This window comes from Alligator mississippiensis, chromosome 1 (genome assembly GCF_030867095.1).
Source record: "Alligator mississippiensis isolate rAllMis1 chromosome 1, rAllMis1, whole genome shotgun sequence".
In the NCBI taxonomy this organism is placed as follows: domain Eukaryota; kingdom Metazoa; phylum Chordata; order Crocodylia; family Alligatoridae; genus Alligator; species Alligator mississippiensis.
Genome location: NC_081824.1, coordinates 31648699 through 31675820, shown reverse-complemented (window position 1 = coordinate 31675820; position 27122 = coordinate 31648699). Strand labels below are relative to the sequence as shown.

The 27122-nt window shown below is 48.7% G+C and overlaps 1 protein-coding gene and 1 long non-coding RNA gene across 4 annotated transcripts in view; one reads left to right on the top strand and one right to left on the bottom strand.

Annotated features, from left to right (window-relative positions):
- Positions 1-5397, top strand: part of LOC109284388 (uncharacterized) — a 35847-nt gene extending 30450 nt beyond the window's left edge. For both annotated transcript variants that reach the window (XR_002091834.2, XR_002091833.2), the window contains 2 exons: positions 3108-3159; positions 5050-5397. This is a non-coding gene — a long non-coding RNA (uncharacterized LOC109284388). The remainder of the gene's footprint in view (positions 1-3107; positions 3160-5049) is intronic.
- MBOAT2 (membrane bound O-acyltransferase domain containing 2) overlaps positions 1-18019 on the bottom strand; it is a 229023-nt gene extending 211004 nt beyond the window's left edge. Inside the window, exons 1-2 of one of the 2 annotated variants that reach the window (XM_059729765.1) lie at positions 17862-17909; positions 7603-7809 (exon numbers count right to left, since the gene is read on the bottom strand). In XM_059729765.1, coding sequence (XP_059585748.1) covers positions 7603-7668 — 66 coding nt within the window. In that variant the 5' untranslated portion in view covers positions 7669-7809; positions 17862-17909. Of the gene's footprint in view, positions 1-7602; positions 7810-17861 lie in introns of both variants that reach the window. The other variant, XM_059729762.1, reaches the window with a different exon arrangement.
- Positions 18020-27122: the final 9103 nt, after the last annotated feature.

Here is a 27122-nt window from a genome sequence, read left to right as displayed (position 1 = left end):
CTATTTACCCAACACCAAAAGCCCAGTTGAGCCCAGTTTCCCTCCGGCCCAGGCAGGGCGTCAGACTTGAAGGTCTACAAGGTCCCTTCCTACCCTACTTCTACGATTCTATGAAGACAGCTTCAAATTTAAGACAACCCCCCAATAAGAAGATTCTATCATGGAAAATTATAAATTTTCCATGTATAGAATCGAATTATTGAAGAGTCATCTTAAATTCATGCCCCCCACCCTCTGAGCTGCTGCATCAAGGAGCTGCATGCAAGGGGGCAAGCAGCCTGGCCTTATACTATTTGTCCCATCCCATGACTGCACCTTAAAGCCTCTGTCCCTCCTGCCACTTGCCTCCCCACCCAGTGCCTGCCCCCACCTCACCATCACTTACCCTATGTGGCAGCTCTGGCTGGTGGGAGGAGCTCCCTTGCCATCACATGTTCTCCCCTGCTTTCCTCCTGGGCCACACAACACAGTATCCCCCCCATCCCCCTCCCAAGTCAGGCTTGGAATTAGAGCTGGAGCTACGGCTGCCATCTGCCCCAGGCAGTACTCAAATCCAAGACAAGGTTTCTTCCTCCCACCCCAACCCTTGTTAAATTGGGAAAAAAAGCCTGCATTTACTTGAATTTAATACCAGTAGTTCTGCCTACAAAGCCTAAATTTACTGCTGTAAATCAAGTACCTGCCTGACACTTGTGGGATGTTTCTCTACAAGTATACATAAAATAAAGGATTTTGCATATGCAAACAAACAGACTCTCCCCTGCCTTAGTCTCTCTGAATAATACACTCATACCCAGGAGTGTTTAATATAAAACCCCTCTTGGAGCTATACTTTCAGTCCTGGATGCCCAGGCCTATGACCTCTCTGCTCCAGTTCAGGGTCATTGAGGCTTTCTTTTTTGGGCCTGTGGCCTGGCTGAGTTCTTCCTCCCACAAGTTCTCATTGGCAGCCCTTCTAGTTCGTTTGAATTATTTGTCCCCATCTTCTAACCACTCTCTTAATGCCTTCCAAATACCTGCATATTCTAGCTGGAGAAAAGGGAGCTTTGCCCCACCCATGCGTTCTGGCCTTCTTTCAGACACTAACTAATCCCCTGGACCATTTCTCCTTCCCCAAGGACTACCTTCATGTATTTATTGGTCTTCGCCTGCCTTCCCTAGCCTAGACACAAGGAACAGGATAACTGACCTCACAAACTCCTCTCTCTGACCTTCTGTGCCTAGTATCCCATGAAAGAGGACAATAAAGAATTTTAGGCAAATACAGGCATCTGTTTTGGGCACAATGCTGAAAAAGGTAAAGTCTAATACTAAAATCAAGATGACTGATCGGATTTTGACTTGGCAATCTGGCACATGTTCACACATACAGGTTGGTTTCTAAATTATACAAGAATATTGTAATAAAAAGGTTCAAAAGCCAACATTAAGTAAACACAAAGTTCTTTGGGTGAATCTGATATCTTTTATTAGACCAACTAAATAGTTGGAGAACAATTTTTAAGCACACTTTCGGGTTCAAAAACCCTTTGTCAGGCTAAGGAAGTTACAGCAGTTGGTGCGCGCAAGGAGAAAAGCACCCTTCTGCAGGCTGCACAGGTGCCACCTGGCTGGCCAGACACTGGGGGGGAAGCTTGCATGCAGCAACCGCTGCCACCTACCACCTTACGCTGCTGCTCCTCCACATATGGCTCCACATCCGGTCACTGGGGGTACACTTATTAAAAAAGGTTGAAAACCCAGGGGCACTCTGTGAGAAATTAGGAATAGGCTACAAACAATCCAAAACCCAAGTCTCTTACTTTCTCTTCCCCAAAGACAATTAAGTCTACACTGGTGTTTCATACTGAAAGCCTCACATTCATTAACAGAGACACCTAACTTAGGGCTACAATGAATAGAATGAATGCTGCCTCACTCCACAAGATGGACACAATTCCAGACCCATGCCCCTCTTCTGCACTTCCTATTACCTAGTCTGCACATCCTTGTTTAGCATCCTGGCAACTGTCAATCTCACACAACAATGCTTAAATGTCTCCATTCAAGATTTGGAGACCCAGAGTGCCCAATTCAGTATTCTGAAGTTTGATGATGCCTAAATTTTAGTCAGTATGCAACTCAGCATCACTGCAACTAGATCTCTTCTCAAATTTGGGCTCAGATTATACATACATACAGGTATATCACACATAGGGTTTGTTTGATATAATTACTCCAAGTTAGTCATAGGTAAAAAATAAAAGTATGTTTAACATGCCTCAAATAATTCAACATGCATTCTGATCATGAAGCAGTACTTAGTTACCAACAGTAAAGAAAGCTGCAAAGTACCTTTAGTCTGTGGCTCACTGAACGCTGCTTCCTCCACTATCCCTACCCCACAAATTCATTTCTAAACCACATGACTAGGAGCTTAGAGAGAGCTAAATCTTATCAGTTACACTGTTTGCATTTGAAATCCTCTTTTCCTTTCTTAGACCATGCTTTGACATAGCAATTTCTCCAGAATCTTTACACTAAAAGGGTACCATAAATATAGACTGACAGTATCTGTTAACATGAGCCAAATCTTGTATGTAGCCTTATTCAGGCAAATTACCTCAAGAACTTCTAGAGGAATATTTTCATGAAAAGGATAGCAAAACAGAATGAAAAGCCTACGTGTAATAAATACCAATTTTGACACTGATCTCTGAACACTTAGGCACACAAACATCATTTGTGTGTGAAGTTATTAAAGTATAGATTTACATAATCAAACCTGCTTTTAATGCATTATACTGAAATAAAGCACAAATTAAAGTTAGCCACAAATGAAACGTATAAAATTTGATAAATCCATGTAAGGAATGAAATTTAGAATTCAAAACAGCTACCAGTTCAGTTATGTAAAAGTTTTCAGAAATCCAAGAACTATAGAAGAAAAATTACCATTTCCCCTTTCAATGTTTGCAACATCCATATTACTACATTCTGTTAATGTATGAGAACATGAGAGCAAAATTTAGAGCCAAGGTAGATGAACAGCAAAATGGTATGTGGAATATGGTAATTCTTTCATTTGAAAGATAATGTATTTTCTTTTATATAATACTCTTTTCCAGAATTCAGCTGCTGGAAGTTGGGGTGCATACATAATGCAAGCAAGGAACTATGGTAATAGCAAGGGGAAAGGAAAAGTAAAAGCTGAATATGTTGCACAGGGAAGGAGCAACGGTCTGTTAGACTCATACTGTAATAGCATATGCTATTACTTAGTTACTTACTGCTCCTTACCAGTATTTACAAAATAGTATCTTTTGTGTCTTCATTTGGCCTTTCAAAACAAGGTGTGCATCTTATTTGGGGGCATACTGTATGCTAGTCAATACGGTACTTGTCAAAAAATGACAAGTTAATCCGTAACAAAATATTCACAAACGCCTTCTAAGAAATGAAGGGCTGGCTTTTTCCCCAACCCCCTTCTCTCCCCGCTCCCCACCTCCTTCCCCACTATTACGGCTCCATCTTCATGAATGTTTTCTGTTCTTCCCCTGCCATCACCACACCCTAAACCAGGACTGGGCAAAATATGGCCTGGGGGCCAGATCCAGCTCGTGAGGCCATTCTATCTGGCCCGCAGGGCCCCTAAAAAAATTTGCAAAATTAGTATTTCTCTGCCCTTGGTTCCTGTCAAAAATGACAGGAAACAAGGGCAGTAGGACCCAGGGGAAGCCCAGCAGGCTCCAACAACAGCAGGGCCTCCCCGGCCCCGCCCTCCAGCCAGTAGCCCCAACCGGGGTTTCTGGGCTGGGAGCAGGTGGCTGCCCCAGCAAGGGAAGCTCAGGTAAGTGAAGGGGGGGACCCTGGGCAAGAAAGGAGCATGGGGGGGGCAGGAGGCAGCGGCCCCTCCCCACCCACACCCGGTACCCCACGCTGCAGCTGCTTGCAGCCTGTGCGGGGCTGCCTGTGCCTGCTCTGGACAGCCCCATGCAGGCTGCGAGCACCTGCAGCATGGGGCACCAGGTGTGGGGCAGGGGAGGGGCCGCTTTCCCCCCACTCTCAGCTTTTCCCTGAGCTCCTTCCCTGCGCAGAGAAAAGCAGACCCTCGCCCACCCTATGGCAGGCACCTCATGTTGCAGGCACTCACAGCTCATGCAGGGCTGTCCGGAGCAGGCACAGGCAGCCCCAGGCAGGCCGCAAGCAGCTGCAGCACGGGGCAGGGCTGCTTTCCCCCCCTCCCCTCCCCGCCCACTCAGCACCAGCTTGTAACCCGGCTCCACTGCCAGGCTGGCAGTGGGGTGGGTTACAAGCTGGTGCTGAGCGCAGGGAAAAGCAGCCCCTTGCCTGACCCATGGCCAGCACCCTGGACTACAGCCATTCATAGCCCACCTGAGGCTGCCTGTGCCTGTTCCAGACAGCCCCGCATGGGCTGCAAGCACCTGCAATGCAGGGCGCCGGCCACGGGGCGGGCGAGGGGCCACTTTTCCCCACGCTCAGCACCAGCTTCTTCCCTGCTGGTGAGCAGGGGGTCAGGGCTATGCGCTGCCCCCCACCTGTACCATGGGGCTGGGGGGCACTGGGAGCAAGTGGGCGGGGAACACGGGACCCGCACTGGTTTCCCAGGGCCAGTGCCGGCTGTGACCAGAGTAGGGTGGCAGGAGTGCAGGGTCCTGCCCGGCAGGGGCTCTATGGAGCTGGGCCACCTCCTCCCTCCCTGCTGGTGCAGCCCAGCCCAGCTCCACAGACCCCTGTCAGCCTGCACCTCACTTTGGGCCCCAATGGTGCTGGCCTTGGGACATTGGTCCCAAGACGGTGACCAGGGGGCGGAGCACCTGTCAAGGGGCAGGGCTACCCATGCGGCCCTCAACAGCCTGCCAAAACTCGGTAAGTGGCCCTCCGCTCAAAATAAATTGCCCGCCCCTGCCCTGAGCTCTGGATACCTCCCTCCTGCTCCCAATATATCTATTTTGTCTCCCCAAGTTGTCTGCTCCTGGACTTTTTGTTACTTGTGGCATCCAAACAGGAGACAATGATGAAAAATGTTTTCTTCTACTTTCAAATTAGGTACAGGCCTCTGACTACCTAGGAAATTCTGTATGAAACTTATATGAAGAATGCGCATACAAGGACAACCAAAGGACCATTCATCTGCAATGCCAACCTGGACATTTCCAGACTACTGGATACTAAACCATTCAACACCCACATTCTCTCAAATATTTTGGTCACATGCTATACTATACATTTATTTTATATCTATACATTACTTTAAAACTATACATTCACGGTAACTGAAAGGATTATTCAGGGCAACAGCGTCAAGACCTGTAACATTCTAGAGACAGCACCACATACTGAGCAACGTATGAGGAGCATTCTTATGAAAAATAAAGTAAATTCTATCTCTTCGAGTGTCTGTAGCTATATGAAGACTTTTTTTCCCCATTTATACATTAAGTTATTTGTTTTGTCCTGTAGTTCTTAATAGCTTCAAAGTCTCTCAAGCAAGAATAAAATAAAAGGTGGTCTCTAATATCTAACAGAACAGGTTCTGGTGTCAAATAGTTTAAACCAACAAAAATGGAAAGTGAAACACAAAGAGCAAATTATTTTAATGGAAATGGAACATTTTTCTGGCTGGAACAGACTGAACAGTTTCAGTCAGGAACTCATTCCTCACATCTTTAATCCAAGTGTTGAGAAGTGCTTTTGACTTATTTAAGCTAAGATACTACTCTAGAGTCTCCTATGTTCTACTGTCAATTATGTTCTCTTTTTATTTCCACCTAAAACCATCCTGCTGAGATGCTTGCCCCCAGAAGATAATTATTTATGTAAATCAGGCATGGATAATATTCCCAAATATGTCCTACAATGCCCACAATAAATCATTTGTTTTCACTGAGTGAAGCCTTCTCCTCCCACCATCCCAAAAGCAAACAACTCACAGGAATTAGTTAATATTTTTTAAGAAGTAGTATTGAGTTTCAGTAACTTGTAATATTTATAACAAGTTACTATGAACCTGTATACCAGATGGCTTGAGACCCCTCCTTGTTAACAGACAGAGGCATAGAGGGTCAAGCCTTAAAATACCATGTTGGCTTATACCATCATGCAAATTACCATATATTCTTGTAGGCCTACAGGGTGCTACTGGTAGTTGAGGCAAAGCGTTCTCAAACATCTCTCTTTCCAGCTCCTCAGTCTTGCAGGGCAAAAGCCTTGTCCATAAGACACTGGATTGTCATTTCACTTTTTTACTGCCACATACAAGCTTCACTACTTCTTTCATCAGAGAGGCAGGAAGCAATAAAATAAAGAGCACTGTGAAGCAAACAGGTAGGTCAGAGAAAGTAAAAGTGTATCCGTACGGGTAAGTTCACCAAAGTAACTACAGCACTACAGTTATAGTGCTACAGCTCCCTGTGCTCAAACCATTATTCCAAAATAGCAGTACCTTGTTCTAGTTCAGCTTATGCCACTTAAACTAATTCCTCAGAGTATCTTTTTCCTACATGGAGAAGCTGACTGGCAGAATTAGCAGTAATAATGATAATGCTATATCTATACTGGGTATAAATGCCTTCAGTGAACAATTTTCCAGAGTGAAAAATAACTGTATTTTGAAATAATTGCTCTGCTTTGGAAATCTCTGATTTTTTCAAAAGTCTTCTTAACTGTCATGCTCAAAATCTGAAGGAAGCATAACAAATGCTGTAATATATACCCACCTTTGCAAAGGACCAGAAAGTCAGTATGAGGTGTGAACCATTCATCTGAATGAATGCTAAGATGCTAACACTGATTTTTAAATTTCAGTATTATCTTTATTCCACTACTCAAAGCAAAGATCACATTTTGAAGAGTTATACAGGCAACCCCTGCTTAGCGCTCTTAATGAGTTCCAGAAAAAGCAAGTGCTAAGTGAAACCGCGTTAAGCAAAATCCATTTGCCCATAGGAACGAACGTAAATATAGGCAATTGGTTACCGCCGCTTCTTGCCGCCGCCACCTCTCCCCACTAGCACGCTGGCCACTCCAGTCCTACGTGCCAGCCTGGGCCTGCACTCCTGCTGCCATGCCCTGGGCTCCCACCAGCCCTGGCTCTGGGCACCTACCCAGGCCCTGTGCTGATGCACATTCCCCCCCACACACTACTACTGCCTCTCCCGACCCATCTACCTGCCCACCGGCCCTACATGCCAGCCTGGGCACTGGCATTTCTGCTGCCCCACTCTGGGCATGGGCCCCCCCAGGCCCTGCACTCCTGCTGTCCCACCCTGGGTGCAGGCCCCCTGGCCCTGGGCACCGGTGCCGGCACTGCACTCCTCGCCATCTCCACTGCTTCACCTGGTGAACTCAGGTGGTGGAGCATCCCACAGGAGCGGGGTGGATGTTTACAGCCAGCTAAGAGCAGGGGGAGGGGGGTTGCAGCCTTCCCGCTACATGCCTAGCCAGCTGTAAACCCCACCCCGCTCCCAGTCAGGTGCAACCCCGCCCCACCTCCCCCCCATGGGACATTCCACCACCCCACCAGTCTGTATTCACCAGCCATGCCTGGCTTCTCCCTACCCCCACCCCCCATGCTTATGCCCACAACTCGCTGCCACTCACCGCACTTGCTGCTGCTGCCGCCACAGCTGCTTCTCCCCACCTTCCTGCCAAAATTCGCTGTTCCATTGAGCACTATAGCAAAACTGGCTGAGCGCTCAGTGAAATCAAGTATCAATTTTAAGTGAGCGCTATAGCAAAATAGTGCTAATCGAAACCATGTTAAGCGGGGATTGTCAGCAATACTTTTTTTAATAGTATGTGGAGTATCTGCATTGGAGAAAAAGAAAAATGTATATGTAGGTAGGTAGTTCAGAAAAAACACACCACATACAAAAATCAACCCTTGCTAGACTACAATGGACTTCTAGGCCCTGAAGAGACCTATTCATCGACTGTCTGTTTGAAAAGGCTGGCAAACAAGCAGCAATAACTTCAGAACCATTACCTCACCAAAGCATTCTACAGAGGCAAAGTAATTCAAAAAAGATGTCACAAACAAGGCAGAGATGTAAAAGATCTGATAAGAACTTCTGTTCAACACAGGCAGTTAAAAATGGGACAAGGTTTCCAGATATCTGGGCAAATAGGCATTAGGGCTGGAAAGGACCCTGGAAGATCACTGAGGGTCAAAGGATCCCAGCAACATAAGCGTTCAAACGTTTCTTAAAAGAGTCGAGTAGGGGCTTGCACCAGCTCTGGAGGGAGTCTATTCCAGGCCTTGGGGGCTTGGACAGTAAAGAAGTTTTTCCTTATGTAGAAAACTCATCTTTCAGAGCTTGGGTTGAGTCCCAGGCTTGAGATCCTGCTGTTTTGATTGGTGGAGCCCATCCACCAATCAGTAGGCAGCAAGAGAAATAAAGTCACACCCCTTTCCTGAGGGGAGAGGGAGAAGAGCTCCCCCAGACCCAATTTAAGACTGTAAACTGTCAGGCCCGGGTGACTTCAGGGGTGGAGTCCTGGAGCGTATAAAAGGAGCTGTGTGCCAGCACAACGGGCAGATGCAGTGAGGGACTCAAGAAGAGCAGAGCCAAGAAAAGCTGGAGAGTTCTCCCCCAGTGGGTAATAGGCCCAAGGTTCCTGAAGCTGCCACTGAAGGAGCAGCCTTGGGAGCAGTCCGAGACCGCTTGGGCTGTTGACGGCACATAGGGACGGTGCGCAGAGACCCAGCCCTTGGAGTGGTGCGAGACTGCTCAGGCCCATCATGGTGCATGGTTCGGTGCACCATTTGGTGCACGGGGCAAAGGCCTTGGCTCGAGCCTGCAACCCCAGCAGGGCCAGCGGGCTACACAGTGCGCAGGACAGCACACAGGGCAAAGGCTTTGGGGCTGCAGTGAGGCGGCTCAGGCTCCATCTCCCAGCAAGTGGCCAGGTCCCACGGTGCGCAGGGCAGCGCACGGGCCCGAGCGTTGGGAGCCAGAGAGCAGCAGAGGCTGCTTAGGTTAGCCACCTGGCGTGAGGACAGCGGGCCGGAGCTGAAGTGCCCAGCCTGTGCTAAGAGAGCCCTTGGTGCCAAGCCAGGGCACGGGGAAATGAGAGTGCTGCAGCATGAGGTGCAGCACCCAGGAGCCAGCAGCAGTGGTGCAGCAGCTGAGAGGAGCTGAGCCCTCAGTGCCCAGAGGAGGACACAGGGTGGAGAGGAGCCCAGTGGTGCAGGAGAGGCCTGGAGAGGCACTCCAGCAGAGAAGACCCCATCAAGCTGCGCTCTGACCAACACCACCTGCGGGAGCGTGAGTTATTGGGCTCTTGGGTCCCACAAGGGGAAGACATTTGGAGTGGACAAACCCAGAGAAGGGGCTGGGTGAGTAGCCCCCCCACCTAGTCAAGGCCCTAAGGGGAGGGACCCCTGGTGCTTCCTGGACACCCCCTCCCCCCCCACATTGGAAGGAGGACTCTCTCTTGCCATGGGTCAAGGACCATATTAAGGAATAGATGTTATTAAGATAGTTCATGCCTTATATTTTGTAATTGAAATGTTGTATTGTGATGTTGTAAAGAGTGTTATTTAGGGTTTGACCTTGGTTACTGGTTAGTGTTCACTGTGTAAATATATACGATATTCAGTTTTATGTTTATGTATATTATAACTTAATAAATTGAATATAGTTAAGAAGTTTGGGCTTAGGCCAACTCCATAGAGGAAAGAGGGATCTGCTTGAAATTCTGGCATCTCTCTCACAGCACCCCCTCCTGCCTACACTTCCCATTCAACTGAGAATAGGGCACACCCTTGGGTGTAGCTGGGTTACACTTATGTCCAGCCTAAAATGGTCTTGGAGGAGTTCGTGACCATTGGACCTTATTATTCCTTGGGGCACTCTGATGAACAGGCGTTCCCCCCCAGATCCTGATGCACACTCCTTATATACTTATAGGCTGCCACCAAGGCACCTCTGAGCCTGCGCTTTTCCAGGCTGAAGAGTCCCATGGCTCTCTTCATAAGGTCTGTTGTTCTCTTGTCCTCTGATCATGCACATGGCTCTCCTCTGGGACTCTCTCAAGCTTCTCCACATTCTTCCTGAATTGTGGAGCCCTGAATTGGATGCAGTACTACAGCTGTGGCCTTACCAAGGCCACGTACAGCGAGAGGATGACATCCTGAAATTTGCTTGAGAAGCATTTCTGGATGCAAGCCAGAGTTTTGTTCACTTTACCAGCTGCAACATCACACTGGTGGCTCATGTTCATCTTGTGGTCAATCATGACCCCCAAGTCATGGCCATGGTGCTAGCAATCACAGCACTGCCAAGCCTATATGCATGATGTTGGTCGTCTCCCCCTCCCCCCAAGGTGGAGTACCTTGCATTTTTTAATGTTATCAGGTTTTTATCCACCCACTTTTTAAGCCTATCGAGGTCAGCCTGGATCACCAGTCTATCCTCGGGTGTGGACACTCTACCCTAAAGTTTAGTGTCATCGGCATACTTAGCCAGGGCGCTTCTGACACCAATGTCCACATCGTTGATAAAGATATTAAAGAGAACCGGCCTAAGGACAGAGCCTTAGGGGATACCACTGGTCACAGAGCACCATGATTATTCACTTCAGTTGACTACCACTGTCTGGGTCCGACCTAGAAGGCTGGGGAATTGGCTCCAGACTGATGTAGCCGAGGCTGCAGTTGGCCAATTTTCCCATGAAGAGAACATGGGACACCAGATCAAAGGCTTTTTTAAAGTACACATATATGACGTCAATCTCTTCTCCCCTGTCCAGGTGATATGTCACCTGGTCATAAAAGGAAATGAGATTGGTCAGGCAAGATCTACCCACAACAAACCCAGGCTGGCTGTCCCTCGGGATGTTGCCAGTGTCTCTCAGGATAATGACCAGTTTCATCAATTGCTCATTTTACTTTCAACCTATTGAAAAATCCTTTGTTTCAATCATTACTGATTGAAGACAGCTGCACTAAAAATATATATACACACATAACAGTATTTTTTAAATAAACTATGTTACACAGCACTAGCCACCTGTTCAATGAGCAGGGTTGGTAAAAACTTATAATTTAAAGCAGTGGAACTCAACCTTCTGACTCGGGGCCAGTCCACAGGCCGACCCCATGTGGGGTTGATGCACAGGTTGACAACCCAACCCTGTGCACTGTGACAATCCTGTCCACAGAGCCAAGTCATTCAACTCATCCCTTTAGATGCAGAAATTTGGCAGTTGGGGTGCAGTGGCAGAACTAGTTGCCACAATTTCCAGAGCCATGACTATTAACACAGCACTGCCCCTTCACTGCCAAATTTCTAGACTTGTGGGAAGCCCCACAGACCGAATTCAGCCTACAGGCTGAAGGCTCAGCACTACTGATTTAAAGAAATAGTCTTCTAATAAAGCAGTCGGATATAAATTAAATTTCAAAATTATGATTCTTTTTATGAAAATAAACCTGTTAAGAAATCTGAATTTAATATAAAATGTATTAAGGCCAAAAACTTGAATTCTATTAAACTAAGTTACACAGGGCATGCTTTTCTAGACTTAAAAAAAACAAAACAAAGAAAACCCAAACAAACTGACATGCCAGTCAGGTATTTAAGAGGATAAGATTCTTTCTACTATAGTTTAAAACACTGTGACAATGCTTTCTTAAGTTATGGTCAACCTCCAGATTAGTAGAGATGTAACATTTTTTTTTTTTTTAAATCCCAGAATAATTTCAGCCAATTGTGTATCCTGACCCCTGAAAGAGACCAGCTAAAGCCCCGGTACATGCAATTTTAATCTGCTATGTTAATACAGAACTTAATGGGTTAAGAATAGGGTGACCATACCTCCTGGTTTGGCCAGGACAGTCCAGGTTGCTGTAGGCACTTGGTCAAAAGTCTCAGGCCAGAGTCCGCTGGGGAGGCATTGCTGCTGCTGTGCAGAAGCAAGGAATGTAGGGACCTCAGATATGGCATCTTAGACAGCTAGTCTGTCTCCCCAGACTCTGGCCCAGGACTTTTGACTAACCACCCAGGACTGGCTTGTGGAATCCTGGACTATGCCAGCCAAACAAGACCATATGGTCACCCTAGTTAAAATCATGTTGAGGGCAATGAGGCAATCTCTTCTCTCCAAACCACATAAAGAAAAGGATGAACAGGAAAAAAAGGATTATCATGTTCCAAGGCCAAAGTGAACATGACAGCCATCAAGCCTGAACTCTTCCTGCAGACATCATAGAATTTTTATTAGATCTTACGGGATCTACTTTGGAAAGCTAGAAATAAAAGCAGAGGCACTAGAGCTGCCTGCCATCTGCAGACTCAGGAAGATGCTATGCTGATCTACAATATTTAGCTTTTGGAAGAATTGTGTTGTTTTCATAAAATGGCTCTTGTTGCTTTTATTTAAAAAAAGTTTAAAATCCTTAAGGGGTAGATGGATCTGGAAAATGATCTCTACTTACCACAAGCGAACTAAAACACTTAGTTCAGCTTTCCGTCTCCCCTGGCCCAGCTGATACACAGCTCACCTCTCTACTTCTCATCATCCCCTCTACCTTTGCAATATGTTTCTATGGCAACAAAGACACCTATACCAGTGCCTAGCAAAGTTTTGGAGCTGCAGGCTGGAAAACCTGGCTTGGGTCTGAGACGGGCCAGTCTTCCAACCCAGTTACCATCACTGCTGCCACTTCTCCCTGCTCCTTTGCTGCAACACCCTTGTGGTTCCCTGTTGCCCAGCCCCAGCAATGTACAGGTCATGCCAGCAAAAAGCTGCCGCAGCCCCTAACTCTGTGGATTGAATCCAGCAGTTGTGCAGGCCAGAGTTGGCCCACGGGCCATGTTGCCAACCCCTGACCTATATAAGTCACTTGTATTAGCCACTGTACATGGCAAGGCAAAGGAGAGAAACAGATTGTCTTGAAAAGAGTTATCCTGCAGGGACCCAGAACCAATAAAACCCTACTCTTTCCAACCATAAATCTCCAAGCACTTCAAAAAAGATGACAATTTCATTATTCCTACTTTACAGATGGGGAAACTGAAACATGGGGATAGAGAAGTGGCCTGCCCAACCAAAATAGTTCCTGAAGTCTCCCAGATCTAGACTAGTAACCTAGAACTTGTCTTTGCTTCTGAACGAGGCCAAGGAGGGAGAGACACGAATGGAAGGGTTGACACGAGAAACCAAGGAAGAAGAGAGCACAAGAAGGTTAAAGAGAAAGGTAAATAATCAAAATTTGCTGTTTCCTCAAACATAAATTCACTCCCAATCAGTTTTTTCACACCCTTCCCCAACTTATCCACAGGGGAGAGGAGGAGATGAAGGCATGGATACCTTCCCTCAGTAAGAATTAAAGCCTTGATGTATTTTTACATTCAAATTCATTCAATATTTTTAAGAAATGTTATAGAATTCAGTGGCCAGTGGGAGGCTTTCCCTGAAAACAGGGGACTTCAATTATGCAGAAATTGATGGGGTCAGTTTTCATTAAAAATAGTAAACATCTCCTATACAGATAGGAAAGAAACATGTATAGGATTTCTTTCCTAAAACTGCTCCTGCTGCTGCTCAGCATAAGCAAGGCAAAATTAACAGAACTCTGCTCTGTTTCTCTGCTGATATTCAGAGTCCTCAGAAAAACAGTGAAATCAAAAAATGAGATTTTTTTTTCAAACCACTTTAGTTAGTCAAAGCAGGGAACTTAAAAATAAAAATCTGAGGGAGAGAAAACCTATCCCACAATGACAGTGAGATTTTTTTTATGGGAGCAGGGAAGAAAAAAACAAAACCAAAACTATTGCTTCCAACAACTAAAGGTGGTTGGAGTTCCAAGTATATTCTGCTTCCATGCAAGCTAGCACTCCCACAAGAAGAGTCCAGGAACAGTCTCCCAGTAAACACACACTCATGTGTGTGCAGACAAAGACACGCACAATGCACACAGACACCTGGCCTCCTTCCCCTTTTATCACCAAGATGTTGCTCCTGGACTGCTTTCTGGGTAACTGGGTAGTTAATACTACCCAAACTTCAGGTTTTACTTAGTACCACCACATAAATCCCTTCTATATAAAGCCTGGTCTACATACAGATTCTGAACTGGTAAAACTATTTCCATCAAGAGATAAGGAGTCATACCCTTAGTCAAAATAAGTATTAGGCTGTCTTCACTGCCAAAAGGTGAGGTTTCCCTCTTCCCTAACCCACCCCCAACAGTAAAACAGTTCACCTGCATCCCATTATTTTTCTACCCAGGTTTACCTCCTCTCCCCATGCTACAGTAAAAAAAATACTCTCATCTCCATCAGGTTTTTACAGCAAGATAACCTGATGCATATTAATTGCGTCATGGGGAGGCACCACAACCACACCTACATTAGCAGTGCTGGCCAGCTTTACTGCCTCCCTACTTGTAAGTTGTACCACAAACTCAACCACATAGATAATCTTTACCTCTTTCCTACTTCCTTGTTTGACCACAGCTACTTCATTTATCCCTCCTGTTTGTACAGCACTTTTAAATGGCATGCGTTTTTAAAGGTATATCAATTTATTTGAACAGTTTTTATCTCCTCTGTTTTCCCCCTTGATTAACTTTCATATTCTTTCCCTATTTTCAACATTTCTCTCTAAAAAAATAAATCAAATCACTCAAGGTGACATTTGTTAAGAAAAAAAAAGCTTGGGGTTTGAAATTTTTATTACAAGGTCCCGCCATAATACAGCTTTTTTTTCCATGTTACATGATTTTGCAGCTTTTCAGTCCATCTTCTGATCAATATATCATTAGTTGAAACATCCATAAGAAAGACATGATAATTTAAAACAAAATGCAAAATACACATGTTTTTTGTTTGTCTCTGACCTCTTAAACTAGACACTAGAAGTCCCTGCACTGAAATTGTCCCTGAAGGCTTTCATGTGGATTGTAGAGTCTTATGATAATACCCTGTCATTGTAAAAACATTAGTTGCTGAACACCAACAGTGACACAGGTTACAATTTGTGCACTGACTGGGTGCATCTACACAAGATGCTTTAGCGCGCAGTTGACTGTGCGGTCAAATGTCACCACCTACACGTACAGACACTGCGTAGTCAACATGGGCATTTTTACACATGCAAGCACCGCAGCGCAGGGCACTTTGAAAAGCACCCAGCGCTGCATCGCTCGCAGTTGTACAAGTGGCAAAATGCGTGTCAGTGCACAGAAAATGGAGGTGGTACGCTTTTGAACTAAAGTACATGGAAGCAATGTTCCCTCTAATGTTTAGTGATCCATGAGCAATCCTGGCTGGAGTGCACAGGTATCTCAGTATACCCACCCTTACCCGCTCCTGCAGCAGCCTATGGCCGGGTTAGGTCAGGTGGCGAGTGGCCAGACCTGAAGCCGCTGGCAGCAGTGGGAGGAACATCAGTGCCTCCTTGCTATGGCACTGGGCGTCTCCCCAGGCTGGCACCTGGGCCCCATGCCCTCCCCCACCTCCCCGTCCCCAGTGGTGTGCATGGCATAAAAAAAAAAAATAAAAAAAAGATTGTGTGGCATGATTTTTTATTATGCGCAGCCATGCACGCACACAGCTTAGAGGGAACGCTGCATGTAAGGTGCTTTAATTCAAAAGCGCACTGCCACCATTTTCTGCATGCTGACTCACATTTCACGCCACTTATACAACTGCACACGCTGCAGCGTGGTGTATGTCAGCTTGAATGAGGAGCAGGCTCGATTAATCAAGTCTGCTCCAAAGCAGTGGATCTCCAGCATGTGGTGGGACAAAAAGGTATGTATATAAATGCCCTTTGTCAACTGCAAAGTTAAATTTGCTACCTGCAGCAGTGAATCCGCAGTAGCCCATGCAAAGCTGACCCTAACAGGGTGCACGGCCTAGATACGGCCGGGGGAGGGAATCAGTTGGATGCAAAGCCAGCGGGCAGTGCAGTCTCATCCAGCACTAGGCGGACCACGCAGGGGGGGCTTCGACCGCTCCACCTGGCTCTGCAGGGGACCCCAAAAAGCATGCCTCTCCACCCCCCCGCCCCAGGGACAGCCCTGAGCCCACGTGTAGTAGCCCATGCAATCAGAGTCAGGGCCAGGAGCTGCCAGCTGCTGGGGCAGGGGGTCATTGTCCAGGCCCAGGCTTTGCACTCAGAGCTCGCCCTGACATTAGGCAGCTCCCAGGGGCAGGGAGCAATCTACCTGCTGACTGCAGAGCCAGGAATTGCGTGCTGCTGGAGCAGGAGGACATTGTCCCCAGCTCCACATCTGGAGCCCGTCCCAGCAACAGGTAGCTCCCAATCACGGAGTCGGGGCCAGGAACTCCCTGCACCAAGAGAGTTCCCCACCTAGCCCAGGGTGTCCTGGGACCTGCCCAAGAACAGGACAGGTTGCAGCCAGCCCTGGGCTATGCAGGAAAGCCCTGCTGGGCACAGGGCTTGTCTCCATGTGCATGGCGCAGGAGAGCTCTACAGCAGCAGCTCTCCTGCTCCATGCACATAAGGACCCCTCCAGATGTGTATGGTGCCAGGAGACAGCTGCTCCCTGCCAGCCCCTGGGCTAGCACCCAGGGGAGCCTGGAGCTCCCCCTGGCTGCTGCAGGGAGGCAGAGCAAGGCTAGAGCAGCCCTCTCTGGACTGCTCCCATTGGGAGCACCTGTAGACTTGCTCCCCTGGCAGGCTTACTGAACAGTATTTTTACTGTGCAATAAGCTTACTTTGAATCAGTAGCACATGTAGACGTGCCCATTAGGAGTCTAGATGGAAGACTTCCAGTCTCTTGAATATGCACTAATTCCATAATCATTAAGTATTGCATCAACAATGCTTAAATACAAACAAAAGTTTAAACAACAGTAAAACTATACCCCAGAGCAAAGAAAAGCGTAATGAATGCCTGCATCACCGAGTCACATGTTAAAGGTACAACTCTTCAACTATTAATATTATTTTTTCAACACCCAGGAGAGCCCTACATGCTTTACAGAAGTAAAGGCACGGCTACTCTCCTGAAGAGCTTTGTAAACAAGAGGTCAAACACTGACCCACAGGCTGCCCTTGTTTCAATATGAATCAACTAATGGTATCAATTGGACATCTGCCCATTCATATCTAGCCCACAACCTCCATCCTAGGCTTGCCTTCTTGCCCAAGTATCCCATCCAGTCACACCTCATTCATTTTTACCCTGAGCTTTAACTTCTTCTCTTTTCTATGGGTGCTGGAGAATGAGGGCAGAAAACCTAGCTGGGTCACTTCTCTCTCAAAACGACTCTCTCTGGACATCTGCCTTTTTCCTTGCTGTTCGGTCTCCTTCATTGGGTCCAGCAGCACTGCATGGAGCCCAACACGTCCAGAGCACCCTCTGCACCGAAACTCTCCAGCTTCCCCACTCGCTTCCTCCACATCCAGGACATCCCCTCGCACACTCAGAAGTTTTTCCCCTTCTGATGCAGTTTCCTAGGCTTTTTTCTTGACACAAAGCGCTGCTTTTCTCTTCTCACCTTCCTTTCAAAGCCCCCGCCGCACCACTTCCCCCTGCGGCGGCTGCACAGCCCGGCGCCAGGGAGTGGGGAGATCCCTGCCCCAGTTTCCCCGGGTCATTTTCGGGTCCTTCCCCGCCCCCCGGGCAGGGCGAGGACGGGAGCGGCCCCCCAGTAAACGTGACAGCGCTGCACGCCCATGCCCGTGCCCCCTGATGAGGGGCTGCGGCGCCGATGCACGGGAGCAGCCCGCGGGCTCCGCGGCGCGCAGGAGCCGGGCGGCACCTCGCAGGCCGCCGCCGCCGGGGCGCACGCCCCCATCCACCTCCCGCGGACCCGGCGACAAAGCCCGGCCCCGCCCGGCTTCGCTTCCTGAGCAGGCGGGGAGCGCTGCCGCCTCACCTGGTCGATGGGCAGGCGCACGACGACGCTGAGCGGCTGCAGCAGCGTGGAGCCCGTGGTGCTGGCGGGCATGGCCGCGGGGGGATGCGGACGCCTCCGGGAAAAGCCACTCGCTCCCGTTCCCGCTCCCGCGGCGGCCGCGCAGCGCAGCGCAGCGCAGCCCCCCGCGCGTCGTGACAACAAGGGGCCGGCGCGGCCCGACCTCTGAGGGACTGCGCCGCAGCCCAATCCAGGCCCCGCGCCCCCGCTGAGTGACAGGCTGGGCCGTCCAATCCGCGCTCGTCCCCTCTCAGCGCGGGGCGGGACTAGGCATCGCCGCCCCTGCCCTCCGCGGCCGGCCGAGCCGGGGCTGAAAGAGGAGGCGGGCGTGTGGGGGAGGGGCTGCAAGGGGGGCGGCCCCGGGGGTGTTGGGCTTAGCCCCGCCCCGCGAAACCCCCACTTCCACGCGCGGGGCTGAGACAGGAGCCCGGGCAGGAGCGTGGCCGTGGGCAGGCCCCAGCGCGGTCCCCACGCGCGGGGCGGTGGGAGGGCGGCAGCTCCGCGCAGACGCGCCACGTCCCTGGCCCCAGCCACGAGCGCGTCGCTGCCCGGGGCCGCCGTCGGGTTGGGCCACAAAGGGCGGGTCCGCAGCCGCCTGCCCGCGCCCAACCCGGGGATAGTGGGGAGCAGGACCACGGGAGCCGGGCGCGGGGTGCTGCCCGTGTGGGACTGAGCCCTGCAGCTGCTCCACCCAAGCTGCTGCCACCTGAAGGGCTCCTAGTGCAGGGCGGGGGAGAGGGTGGATGTTTGCAGTGCGGCCAAGGTGCACCATAACCAGGGATCCGGTTTTCTGTGATTTAAAAAAATTCCCAATTTTTGAGTTAAAACAAGGAACCCAAACTTCATTTTTCCGTAATCAAAATGAAATATTGTGCGTGTGGGGGTGTGTGTTAGTGATGTTTCGTTTCGATCAAAGAAAAATGTGGATTTGGGGTTACAGGCACTCCTCAGATTTACAACACAATTGGTTCCTGAAAACCACCTCTTAAGTCAAAAAGTTGTAACTAGGAACCAATTTTCTCATAAGAAATAATGTTATAAATGGGAGATTGGTTCCTGAACCAAGGCCCAATACCCTATTTTCACTAAAAAATACCCCAGAATTCTGTACTCAATCAATTATAGATGAGTAATATAGCTTTCAATCCAGGAAGAGCACGCAGCAACTGCTGCAGCGTCCTTAGCCTGATGAAGGGTTTTTGAACCCAAAAGCTTGCTTAATAACTATTCTCCAACCATTTGGGTTGGTCTAATAAAAGATATCAAATTCACCCAAGGAACCTTGTCTGCCTATAGCTACATTAATGTATTTATACTGCAAATAGCAATCATATTGATTTGGAAGGACTTCTTTGAGGTGACTTTGCTGGACTTTTTGAAGGGTTCTTGGCTGGAGTCGTCTCAGGAGTGTTGGCTGCAGGTTTTTCTGGAGTCTCGTCTGCTTTCTTAAAGCAAGTGTCCAAGGACGTTTGGACAGATGTTCTCCTGCGAGATGGGTGGCACAGCAAACTTGTTCACTGGCAGGGTGTCGCATGGGATCAAGCGTTGTAAAGTCGAAACTCCTGTCATAAAGTTGAAACAGGTTGTCAATTTATAAAGGTAAGTGTGAAACGTTGTAACTCAAAATGTAAGTCAAGGACTGTACCTTTTTTTTTCTCCTTTTAAAAAAAAATCCTCAATTTTGGGGTTAAAAAAAGTAACCCAAAGTCCACATTTTTCCTTGATCAAAATGAACCGTCACTAATACATAGCGAGATATATAATGATGTCCCGCAGTGTCCCGGAGCCGGCGGAGCCTCACTGGGGCAGGCAGTGGCTCCTCCCCTAGGTGAGGCAAGGCTGGGATGGAGGCTGGCATGGGCTCCGCCGGCTCCGGGGAAATGCTCCACTCCCCGGCCCTAATGCAGGGGAGCAGAGCACTTCGGCCTCTCCTGCTGCACGGCCTTGAAAAGGCTGTACGCTGGCTGCACTTTTAGTTGTGCGCAGCCGCACACGCGCGCACCTTAGAAGGAACCTTGTTCCGCAGGATCATGTGGGCATTCTGTGAAAAAGCTGGAAATAGAAAATTTTATACTGTAAATCCTAGTATCTGGGTAAATTCATAGCTAATACTTACACTTGGGCAATGAAAGTAGGTATTATTTTGGCAGGTTTCAATAACAAACTGCTTTTATTGTCATAGCTATCTGGATTACCACCAGCAATGTAACAAGGGTGGGGCAAATAGGGCACCAGCTCCAGGCACTGACTATGAGGGGGTGTGTAACAGAGTCATCTCTCCAGGGCTGGCCATCCTGCCCCTGGAGTACCCTCTTAGCCCTCTGCCTTGCCACCTCTCAGGCAAAACTCAACTTCTTTAACCTGCCACACCTGGTTGGTATTCATCTCTAGAAAATGGAAGGCTGCCCCAGGGCTTCCCAAGCCTGAACTTGCCTTAAGGACTAATTGCATGGCTCTGTCCACCCCTACATCACACCACTTACAGGTATTATCACTCCCTGGTATTCATTATGATGTTCATTCAACTCCCAGGGTGGCATGTTCCTTCCAAGCACTTCGCCTCGCCTCTCTGGGCTACTGCCAAGTGCAGCCTTTCTGCCTGGAGTCTACCTCCACTCCTCACAGGCTCTCAGACCTCCCTGGTCCCACACTCTGCCTACTTGGTTTTCAGTGTGGTTTACCCCAGTTCTGAAGTTTTCCAGGGGTCCTGCAGCAGCCCTGCTGCAGGAGGTCTTCTCCCTCTGGCATTCAGGACTAGCCTCCCCGACTAGCTCAGGCCCTTGGCTTATGGGTCTCACATCCCTGTCTGGTTAGGTGTCTCCCTTAATGAGCCCCTGCCTATGCTCTTAAAGTGACAGGTGTACCAAGTACTTTGTCACAAGGTGCTAAAATCCCCACTACCAGGAGTCTTTGCCAAGACAGGGCCTGCTCTGGTCTGCCCCTGCCCAGCCATAGCAGTGGATCTGTGCAGCAGGGGGGCAAGTGGGGCAAACAGTATAGTGTCACACCTTTGAGAGCCCTTGACAGAGCAGGCACAGTCCTGCACCCAATATCTATGGATTTGGTGGCGTGGCAGGGGAGGAGCTGGCCACAAGGATCCTGCCACTAGAGCTGACACTGCTACAGTAGCAGCAGCCAGTATCTTACCTACCAGGTAAGAGTTCCTTCCCCACTGGGCTACAGACTGCTGGTTGCCAACCTCTGACCTAGAGGATAACAAGATGATCAAGAATGACCAACGTTGGTTAATCATGAGCAAGTCATAGTTAACCAGCTTGATTTGCTTTTACAACAAAGTGGTGAGGTTTGTGGATGGGGAAAGAGCAATGACTGTGATTTACCTCAACTGCAGGAAAGCTTTTGACACTGCCTCCCATGGCATTCTCATTAGCTAACTGAAGAAATATAGTCAAGACCAAAGTACTATAAGGTGGATACATAATTGGATCATTTTATTCAAACAGTAGTCATCAATGACTTTGGGGACTGACAGACATGCAGGTCCCCACTGTAACTTATGGCACTTTACCTAAAGTGCCATTAGTTAGAACAACCCAAACCTCTCCCCCCACCACTCCACTGATCCAACAGACTATTGGGTCAGGGGCAGGAGGGATCTAGCTGCACTTTGCTCCACTTTGAAGCCAATCCAGCAGAAAAGCCTGCCTCTAGGCAATTGCTCCTAGGTTTTGTGCAGGCCGGGTCGGACCCGGGCCCTTTGTCGCGCTGCACGCGGGCTGTGGCCGGCAGTCTGGGCACACCGGGTCGGAGAGGGCGGGTGCCAAGCTAGAATTAGGCACAAAACGCTTAATGGTTGATATTAAGATTGTTTACTTACACCAAGATGGTCGCGGTGCAGGCTGAAAAACTTGCTTGAGTTGTGGTTACAAACAGAAAGAACACGAACAATCACGTGGAGTTTGCTAGGCCCCACGCAGACAGAACTCCGGATGTCCAGGACAAGCGCGCCTCAAAACTCGTCGATACGTCTTATAGAAAGTTACCGCTCAAAGACGGGAAGAGGTGGGCGGTGGATCAGGCTGCCAAACTCCTCTGAATAACACACAGGGCTTCTATGACCCTGCCGCACACCCAGAGTCCCCACGAGATGGATGTGGAGTCCACTTCGGCTTGGGCGGAAACTGCTCAAGCCTCTTATATGGCTAGCAGGCCAATCGCCAGCCGCCACGTGGGAATAATTTAGCACTAGCCAATAGCGGGGAACAAGTTTGCATACAAAGAGCGGGAACTCTTTGCACCGTGCATTTCTGTGTTGCAAAGAAAATGCACCCTGCAAAGACAGCTGCAAAGTGGCAGGAACTCTCTCCTTTGCACGCGGGTTCTCTGTGCAGCAAAACTCCACCGTGCAATGAAGCTGTAATCCCACGGGGATAATTCTAGTGCTGAAGCACACACAAAAAATCAGACCTTTGGGTCATGACATCCCCCCTTGCTGAAGGCACAATAGAATTATACTTCAGATCTATCATCCAGGTTATTAATAGCTCTATCGACGATTCGTGAAACTAAACGAACAAAAACAAAATCAGTTAACAATAAAAATTCGTCCTCAAGGGATCGAATCAAATAATAGCCGGCACACACACATATACACATAATTACATTCGTAACAAAAAACTGGACGATCAGGGCTTCAGTGGGCGTCATGGTGGAATCGCGCATCAGGCCTTCGTTCCTTTCGGTGATGTTGTCCCTCTCGGGGCCTCTCTCCACCACACACTCCGAATCCCGGATCTGTAAAAAAACTTTCTTAAAATGGTTATTCCACTACTATTTACAAAATCACACAGGACCGCACGATAATGCAGTCGATCAAACTTATTATCACTATTAAATACAAATATGTAAACACAATTCTATACTGGACAGCTCTCTCTCTCTTCACACTCAGCAACTCGACGAAATCATCAAGGAGTCGTCGTCGCCTTCTTCTAGATAATGAAAACCTAACTCGTAGGCCAGCTGCCATTGTCCTGCGTCCCCCAAAATCCGAAGCTGTCACTTATTAAGTCCAGATCGCTGCAGGAGGAATCCAAACATGTATCGCTCCTCTTGCCTTCTCTGGCGTAATACTGCATGTTCGGATTCACGGCGTCTTGTGTTCTGAGCCTCAGTCGGGCGTTGACATTCCCGATCACTGGACAGTCTTGGCTCCATTAGGACGCGCAGTCTTGGCAACTGATGAAGGAGACTACTCACAGGATGATCAACCATTGGGTTAAGCACAATTCGCAAAACCATGATGTTTCTTTGCCCATAGACCTTAAGACAACTATCTATGCTGTCGAGAGTTACTGGAACGGTTCCAGGGTCTCGCAGGTGACGATGAGGCCATGGTCACGTTGGCTGGAGCGGTGTCAGTCCCAGCATACATGCTCTTGGGTTCCAGGCGCAATACGAAACTCCGATAATAGCCAGTACAAGCTGTTCTGCACCGGTGTGCTCTGGTCGTCCGTCGTGCCACGCGTGGGCCTTTTGTTCGATCACTCCTGTCACAAGCGCTGGAATTGGAATAGGCCAGTGGACGCTAAACGCCACCATGTCGATGTCAGTGACATGTCCTCTACTCCATGAAGCTTGTCTCACCAAGAAGCTTGCCTCTTCCTGGTCCAGGAGGTCGGACCCAAGTTCCACGACCAGACGTCCCAACCACACAGCCTGAGTTTCTTCGGGTCGGATCCTGGATTCTCTACACAAATTCTGCAGTTCGGCTCTGGAGCGAGTGTAATAGGTAGTAGCATGAACTGCACTCTGCGGATTGACGACTTGGCTGCTTGATGCTGCAGGCTGATCAATTTCTTCGTGAGTCGTTGTTGTTGCTGTCTCTGTTGGAGCTGTAGTTATCGTTACAGTGGGGGTTGTTGCTGTTTCAGGCAGGAGGGGCGGATGCACTCCTCCGCTTGACTCCCCCTCCCATCGGCAGAGGGGCGTGGTCGGCAGAATCGACGCTACGTCACTGGGCGGAGTTACCGGCCGAACCCTCGCGGGCTCCTCCGAAGCTCCATCCCTCTCTTCCGGCTTATCCACGCGGTCTTCTCTCCGCTCGGCACCATCTTGTCGGGGCAGTTTAAGATCCCCTCTCTCAGCCGCTTCTCCGACTGCCCGAACGGCCATACGCAGCTGGGTCTTCAAACTTAAAGTTTTATTCATTAGATCTGTCATAGTCTGAAAAGTCATATTCAATTCTCCCCCCTTGTCGCACCGTAGGACCACTCTCTCATCTACGGCGCGGTCCTCCGTCTCCGGGTTTTCGCGGAGCTCGGACGGACGATCGCGACCCCTCAGTCTAGGTATCACCATGCAAGAGGAGAGCCATCCGATCGGCATCGGCTCTCCCATCTCCCGGGCACACCGCGAGCAATGGACACACTCCCGGGTGGGGATCGGGCCTACTGCACTCGCCGGGTCGACTTTGGCGAGGGTTACAGCATCGAGGGGCCTGTACAGGACCCGCTCGTCGTCCGTGATACACCCGAACACCGCAGGGTGAAGACACACTTCTCTCCCCTCTAGGGCTCTGTCTTCAGAAGCTCCCTCTTCTCCCCTTAGCGAAAGGTGTCCATGGATACATCTCCTGCCTGTTCTGCCCGCCTGGTGGTACGCGGTGTGCACCTCCAGTTCCGCAACACTTGCTACGTTGCGTCTCCCACTTTTCCAAGGGCAGTTCTCAACTAATTCTAACTCTAGCAAGCCCTCTCCTGATCCCATCCTCGTCGCCATGTGCGGGCCAGTTCGGACCCGGGCCCTTTGTCGCGCTGCACGCGGGCTGTGGCTGGCAGCCCAGGCACGCCGGGTCGGAGAGGGCAGGCACCGAGCTAGAATTAGGCACAAAACGCTTAATGGTTGATTTTAAGATTGTTTACTTAGGATCATGACAGGTTTGTCCTCCCCTCCCAGCTCCAATGCTGTCTGCAGGAAGAGAGGGGGGAGAAGGAAGGGGAGGGAGCTGCAGGCTGGGGTTTGCCTGACCTGAGCTAGAGTGGGAGAGGGCAGGGAAGGGAGCCACAAGGTGGGGAGGCTCCAATCCACACTCCCCAGCTCAGGTTGGGAAAACCCCAATCCAGCAGCTCCCTTGCCTTCCCTTCTCCGACTTCCCTTTCAGCAGACAGCACTGGGGGCAGAGCTGGGCTGCATCAACCCAGCTCTGAACATGCTAACAAACTGACCCTAGGGAACAGAAGTTCCCTAAGGTACTCACTCCACTTTGGAGGGCCTCCATCTGATCCCTCATTAGATGAGGATTAATTTGTCGCATGATCCGCCTTTTTTAAAGTGCTCTGCAGCCACACACGTGTGTCACGGCATGGCTGTAGAGTGCTTTCAGGAGGCCAGTTGCACACCAAATGTCACTTTTGTCAGTGCCCACAATGTTTAATTGGGAGGAAGTATCAAGTGAGGTGCCTAACAGCTTGTGCTTGATCCAGTGATATTTAATAGTTTCTTTAAGGATTTGGAAATTTGCAGAAAGCTTGCTGTGTGGAGTTGCAGACACTCTGGAAGGTAGGACTGGCATTCAGAATAATGTTAATAAACTGGAAAAATTGCCCCAAATTAATCAAATGCAATTCAGTAAGGACAAACACAAAGACCGGTTCTTGGGAAAGAAAAAGCACATGCACAAATGCAAACTGGGGAACACCTGGCGAGGCAACAGAAGACCTGGGGTTTATACTGGACTGCAAGCTGAACACGAGTCAACAGTGTGCTCTTGCTGAAAAAAAAGCCAGGACCATAGTGGGCTGCATTATAAGGAGTGTCACTTATAAATCAAGAAAAATAATTATTTTGCTCTCACCTCACCTGGAGCACTTTGTCTAGTTTTGGGCAACATGCTTCAGGAAAGATGTAAGCAGAAAGTGTCCAACAGAGTAAGAATAATTATTAGGGGTCTAGGAAAAGTAACTTACATGGAAAGGTTAAAAGAAAATATTCAGTCTGGATAGGAGAAGACTTGGGGGTGAGGGAGCAAGAATTGGTAACAGTTATCAAATACCTGAAGGGCAGTTCCAGAGATGATGGTGGTTGGCTAGTCTCTGTGGCTGCAGGGGCAGGACAAGAAATAAAAGTGAAATTTAGGTTGAATATTAGTAAGAGCTTTCTAACTATGAGTTGAGCATTGGAACAGGTTACGTAGAGAGATTGTGGAATTTCATACCTGCAAGTTTTAAAAGCAGATTAGACAAACACTTATCTGGACTGGTTTAGGCAGAAATGGTCCTGCCATGAGCAGTGGGTTGGACTTGATGATCTCTTGACATCCTGTCCAGTCCTGTTTTTCTATGATGCTGATTAACAGCTTTAATCTGTGAAAAACTCACCATGCCAAAGCATAAAGTAGAAGAGTTAGAGTGTTGTAGCTTTGAAGAAACAGGGAAAGCAAGCAAGGTTTGGCAATATCTTTTATTGGACCACCTGCATTGTTGGGAGTGATTTTAGAATGGAAACAGATATTGCCTTTTGTTGTCTTTGTGCTGCCCTAAACATTTTTACAGTAGTACAAAAACCAAACAAACAGATGTCCACACCCCTTGTCATGCCACAAATACCCCAAATCTGTGGCCACAACAAAGGTGGTGTTAATTTGTACTGCTAGGTAGTGTCAGATGTCTATTTGCTCTGTGGCAGGAGAGTGCAGGCAGCCTAACAGTACCTATACTCTCCAGCTGCCCCAAGTAAGTGTTATGAAGGCTTGAGAGGCCCAATCCTGTGCACCCCAGAAAAAGGTGGGCAGACACTCCAGGAGCCTACGGGGCCCAATCCTGCATGGGAATTCCTGGGGTGCACAGGACCAGGCCCCTAAAGCCCTGGGAGAACATGTCACCTGTTGTCCTACAGCAGCAATGGACAGGACAACAGGTGATGTTTGTTTCATCCAATGAAGCAGATCAGCTGTGCTGGGACATATCCCAGCACAGCTGATTTGCTTCATTTGGTGACATTTATTTCTAATCTTAGACAAGCTTTTAGACACAAAATGTCTTTTCTCTGCTTCTTTTCCAGACCTGAGAAGGACATTTTGTGCCTAAAGTTGGTCCAATAAAAGGTATTACCAAACAAACCTTGCTTCTCACAACTGAAAGTGCTAGTTTGAAAGGTATCTCAAAAGTTGTAATTTACGGGGGGAAAAACTTGTATCCTTCTATCAACATATGTGTTCAGTCAATGATAAGAAAGCAGTTTTATATTCAAGTCTAATCAAGA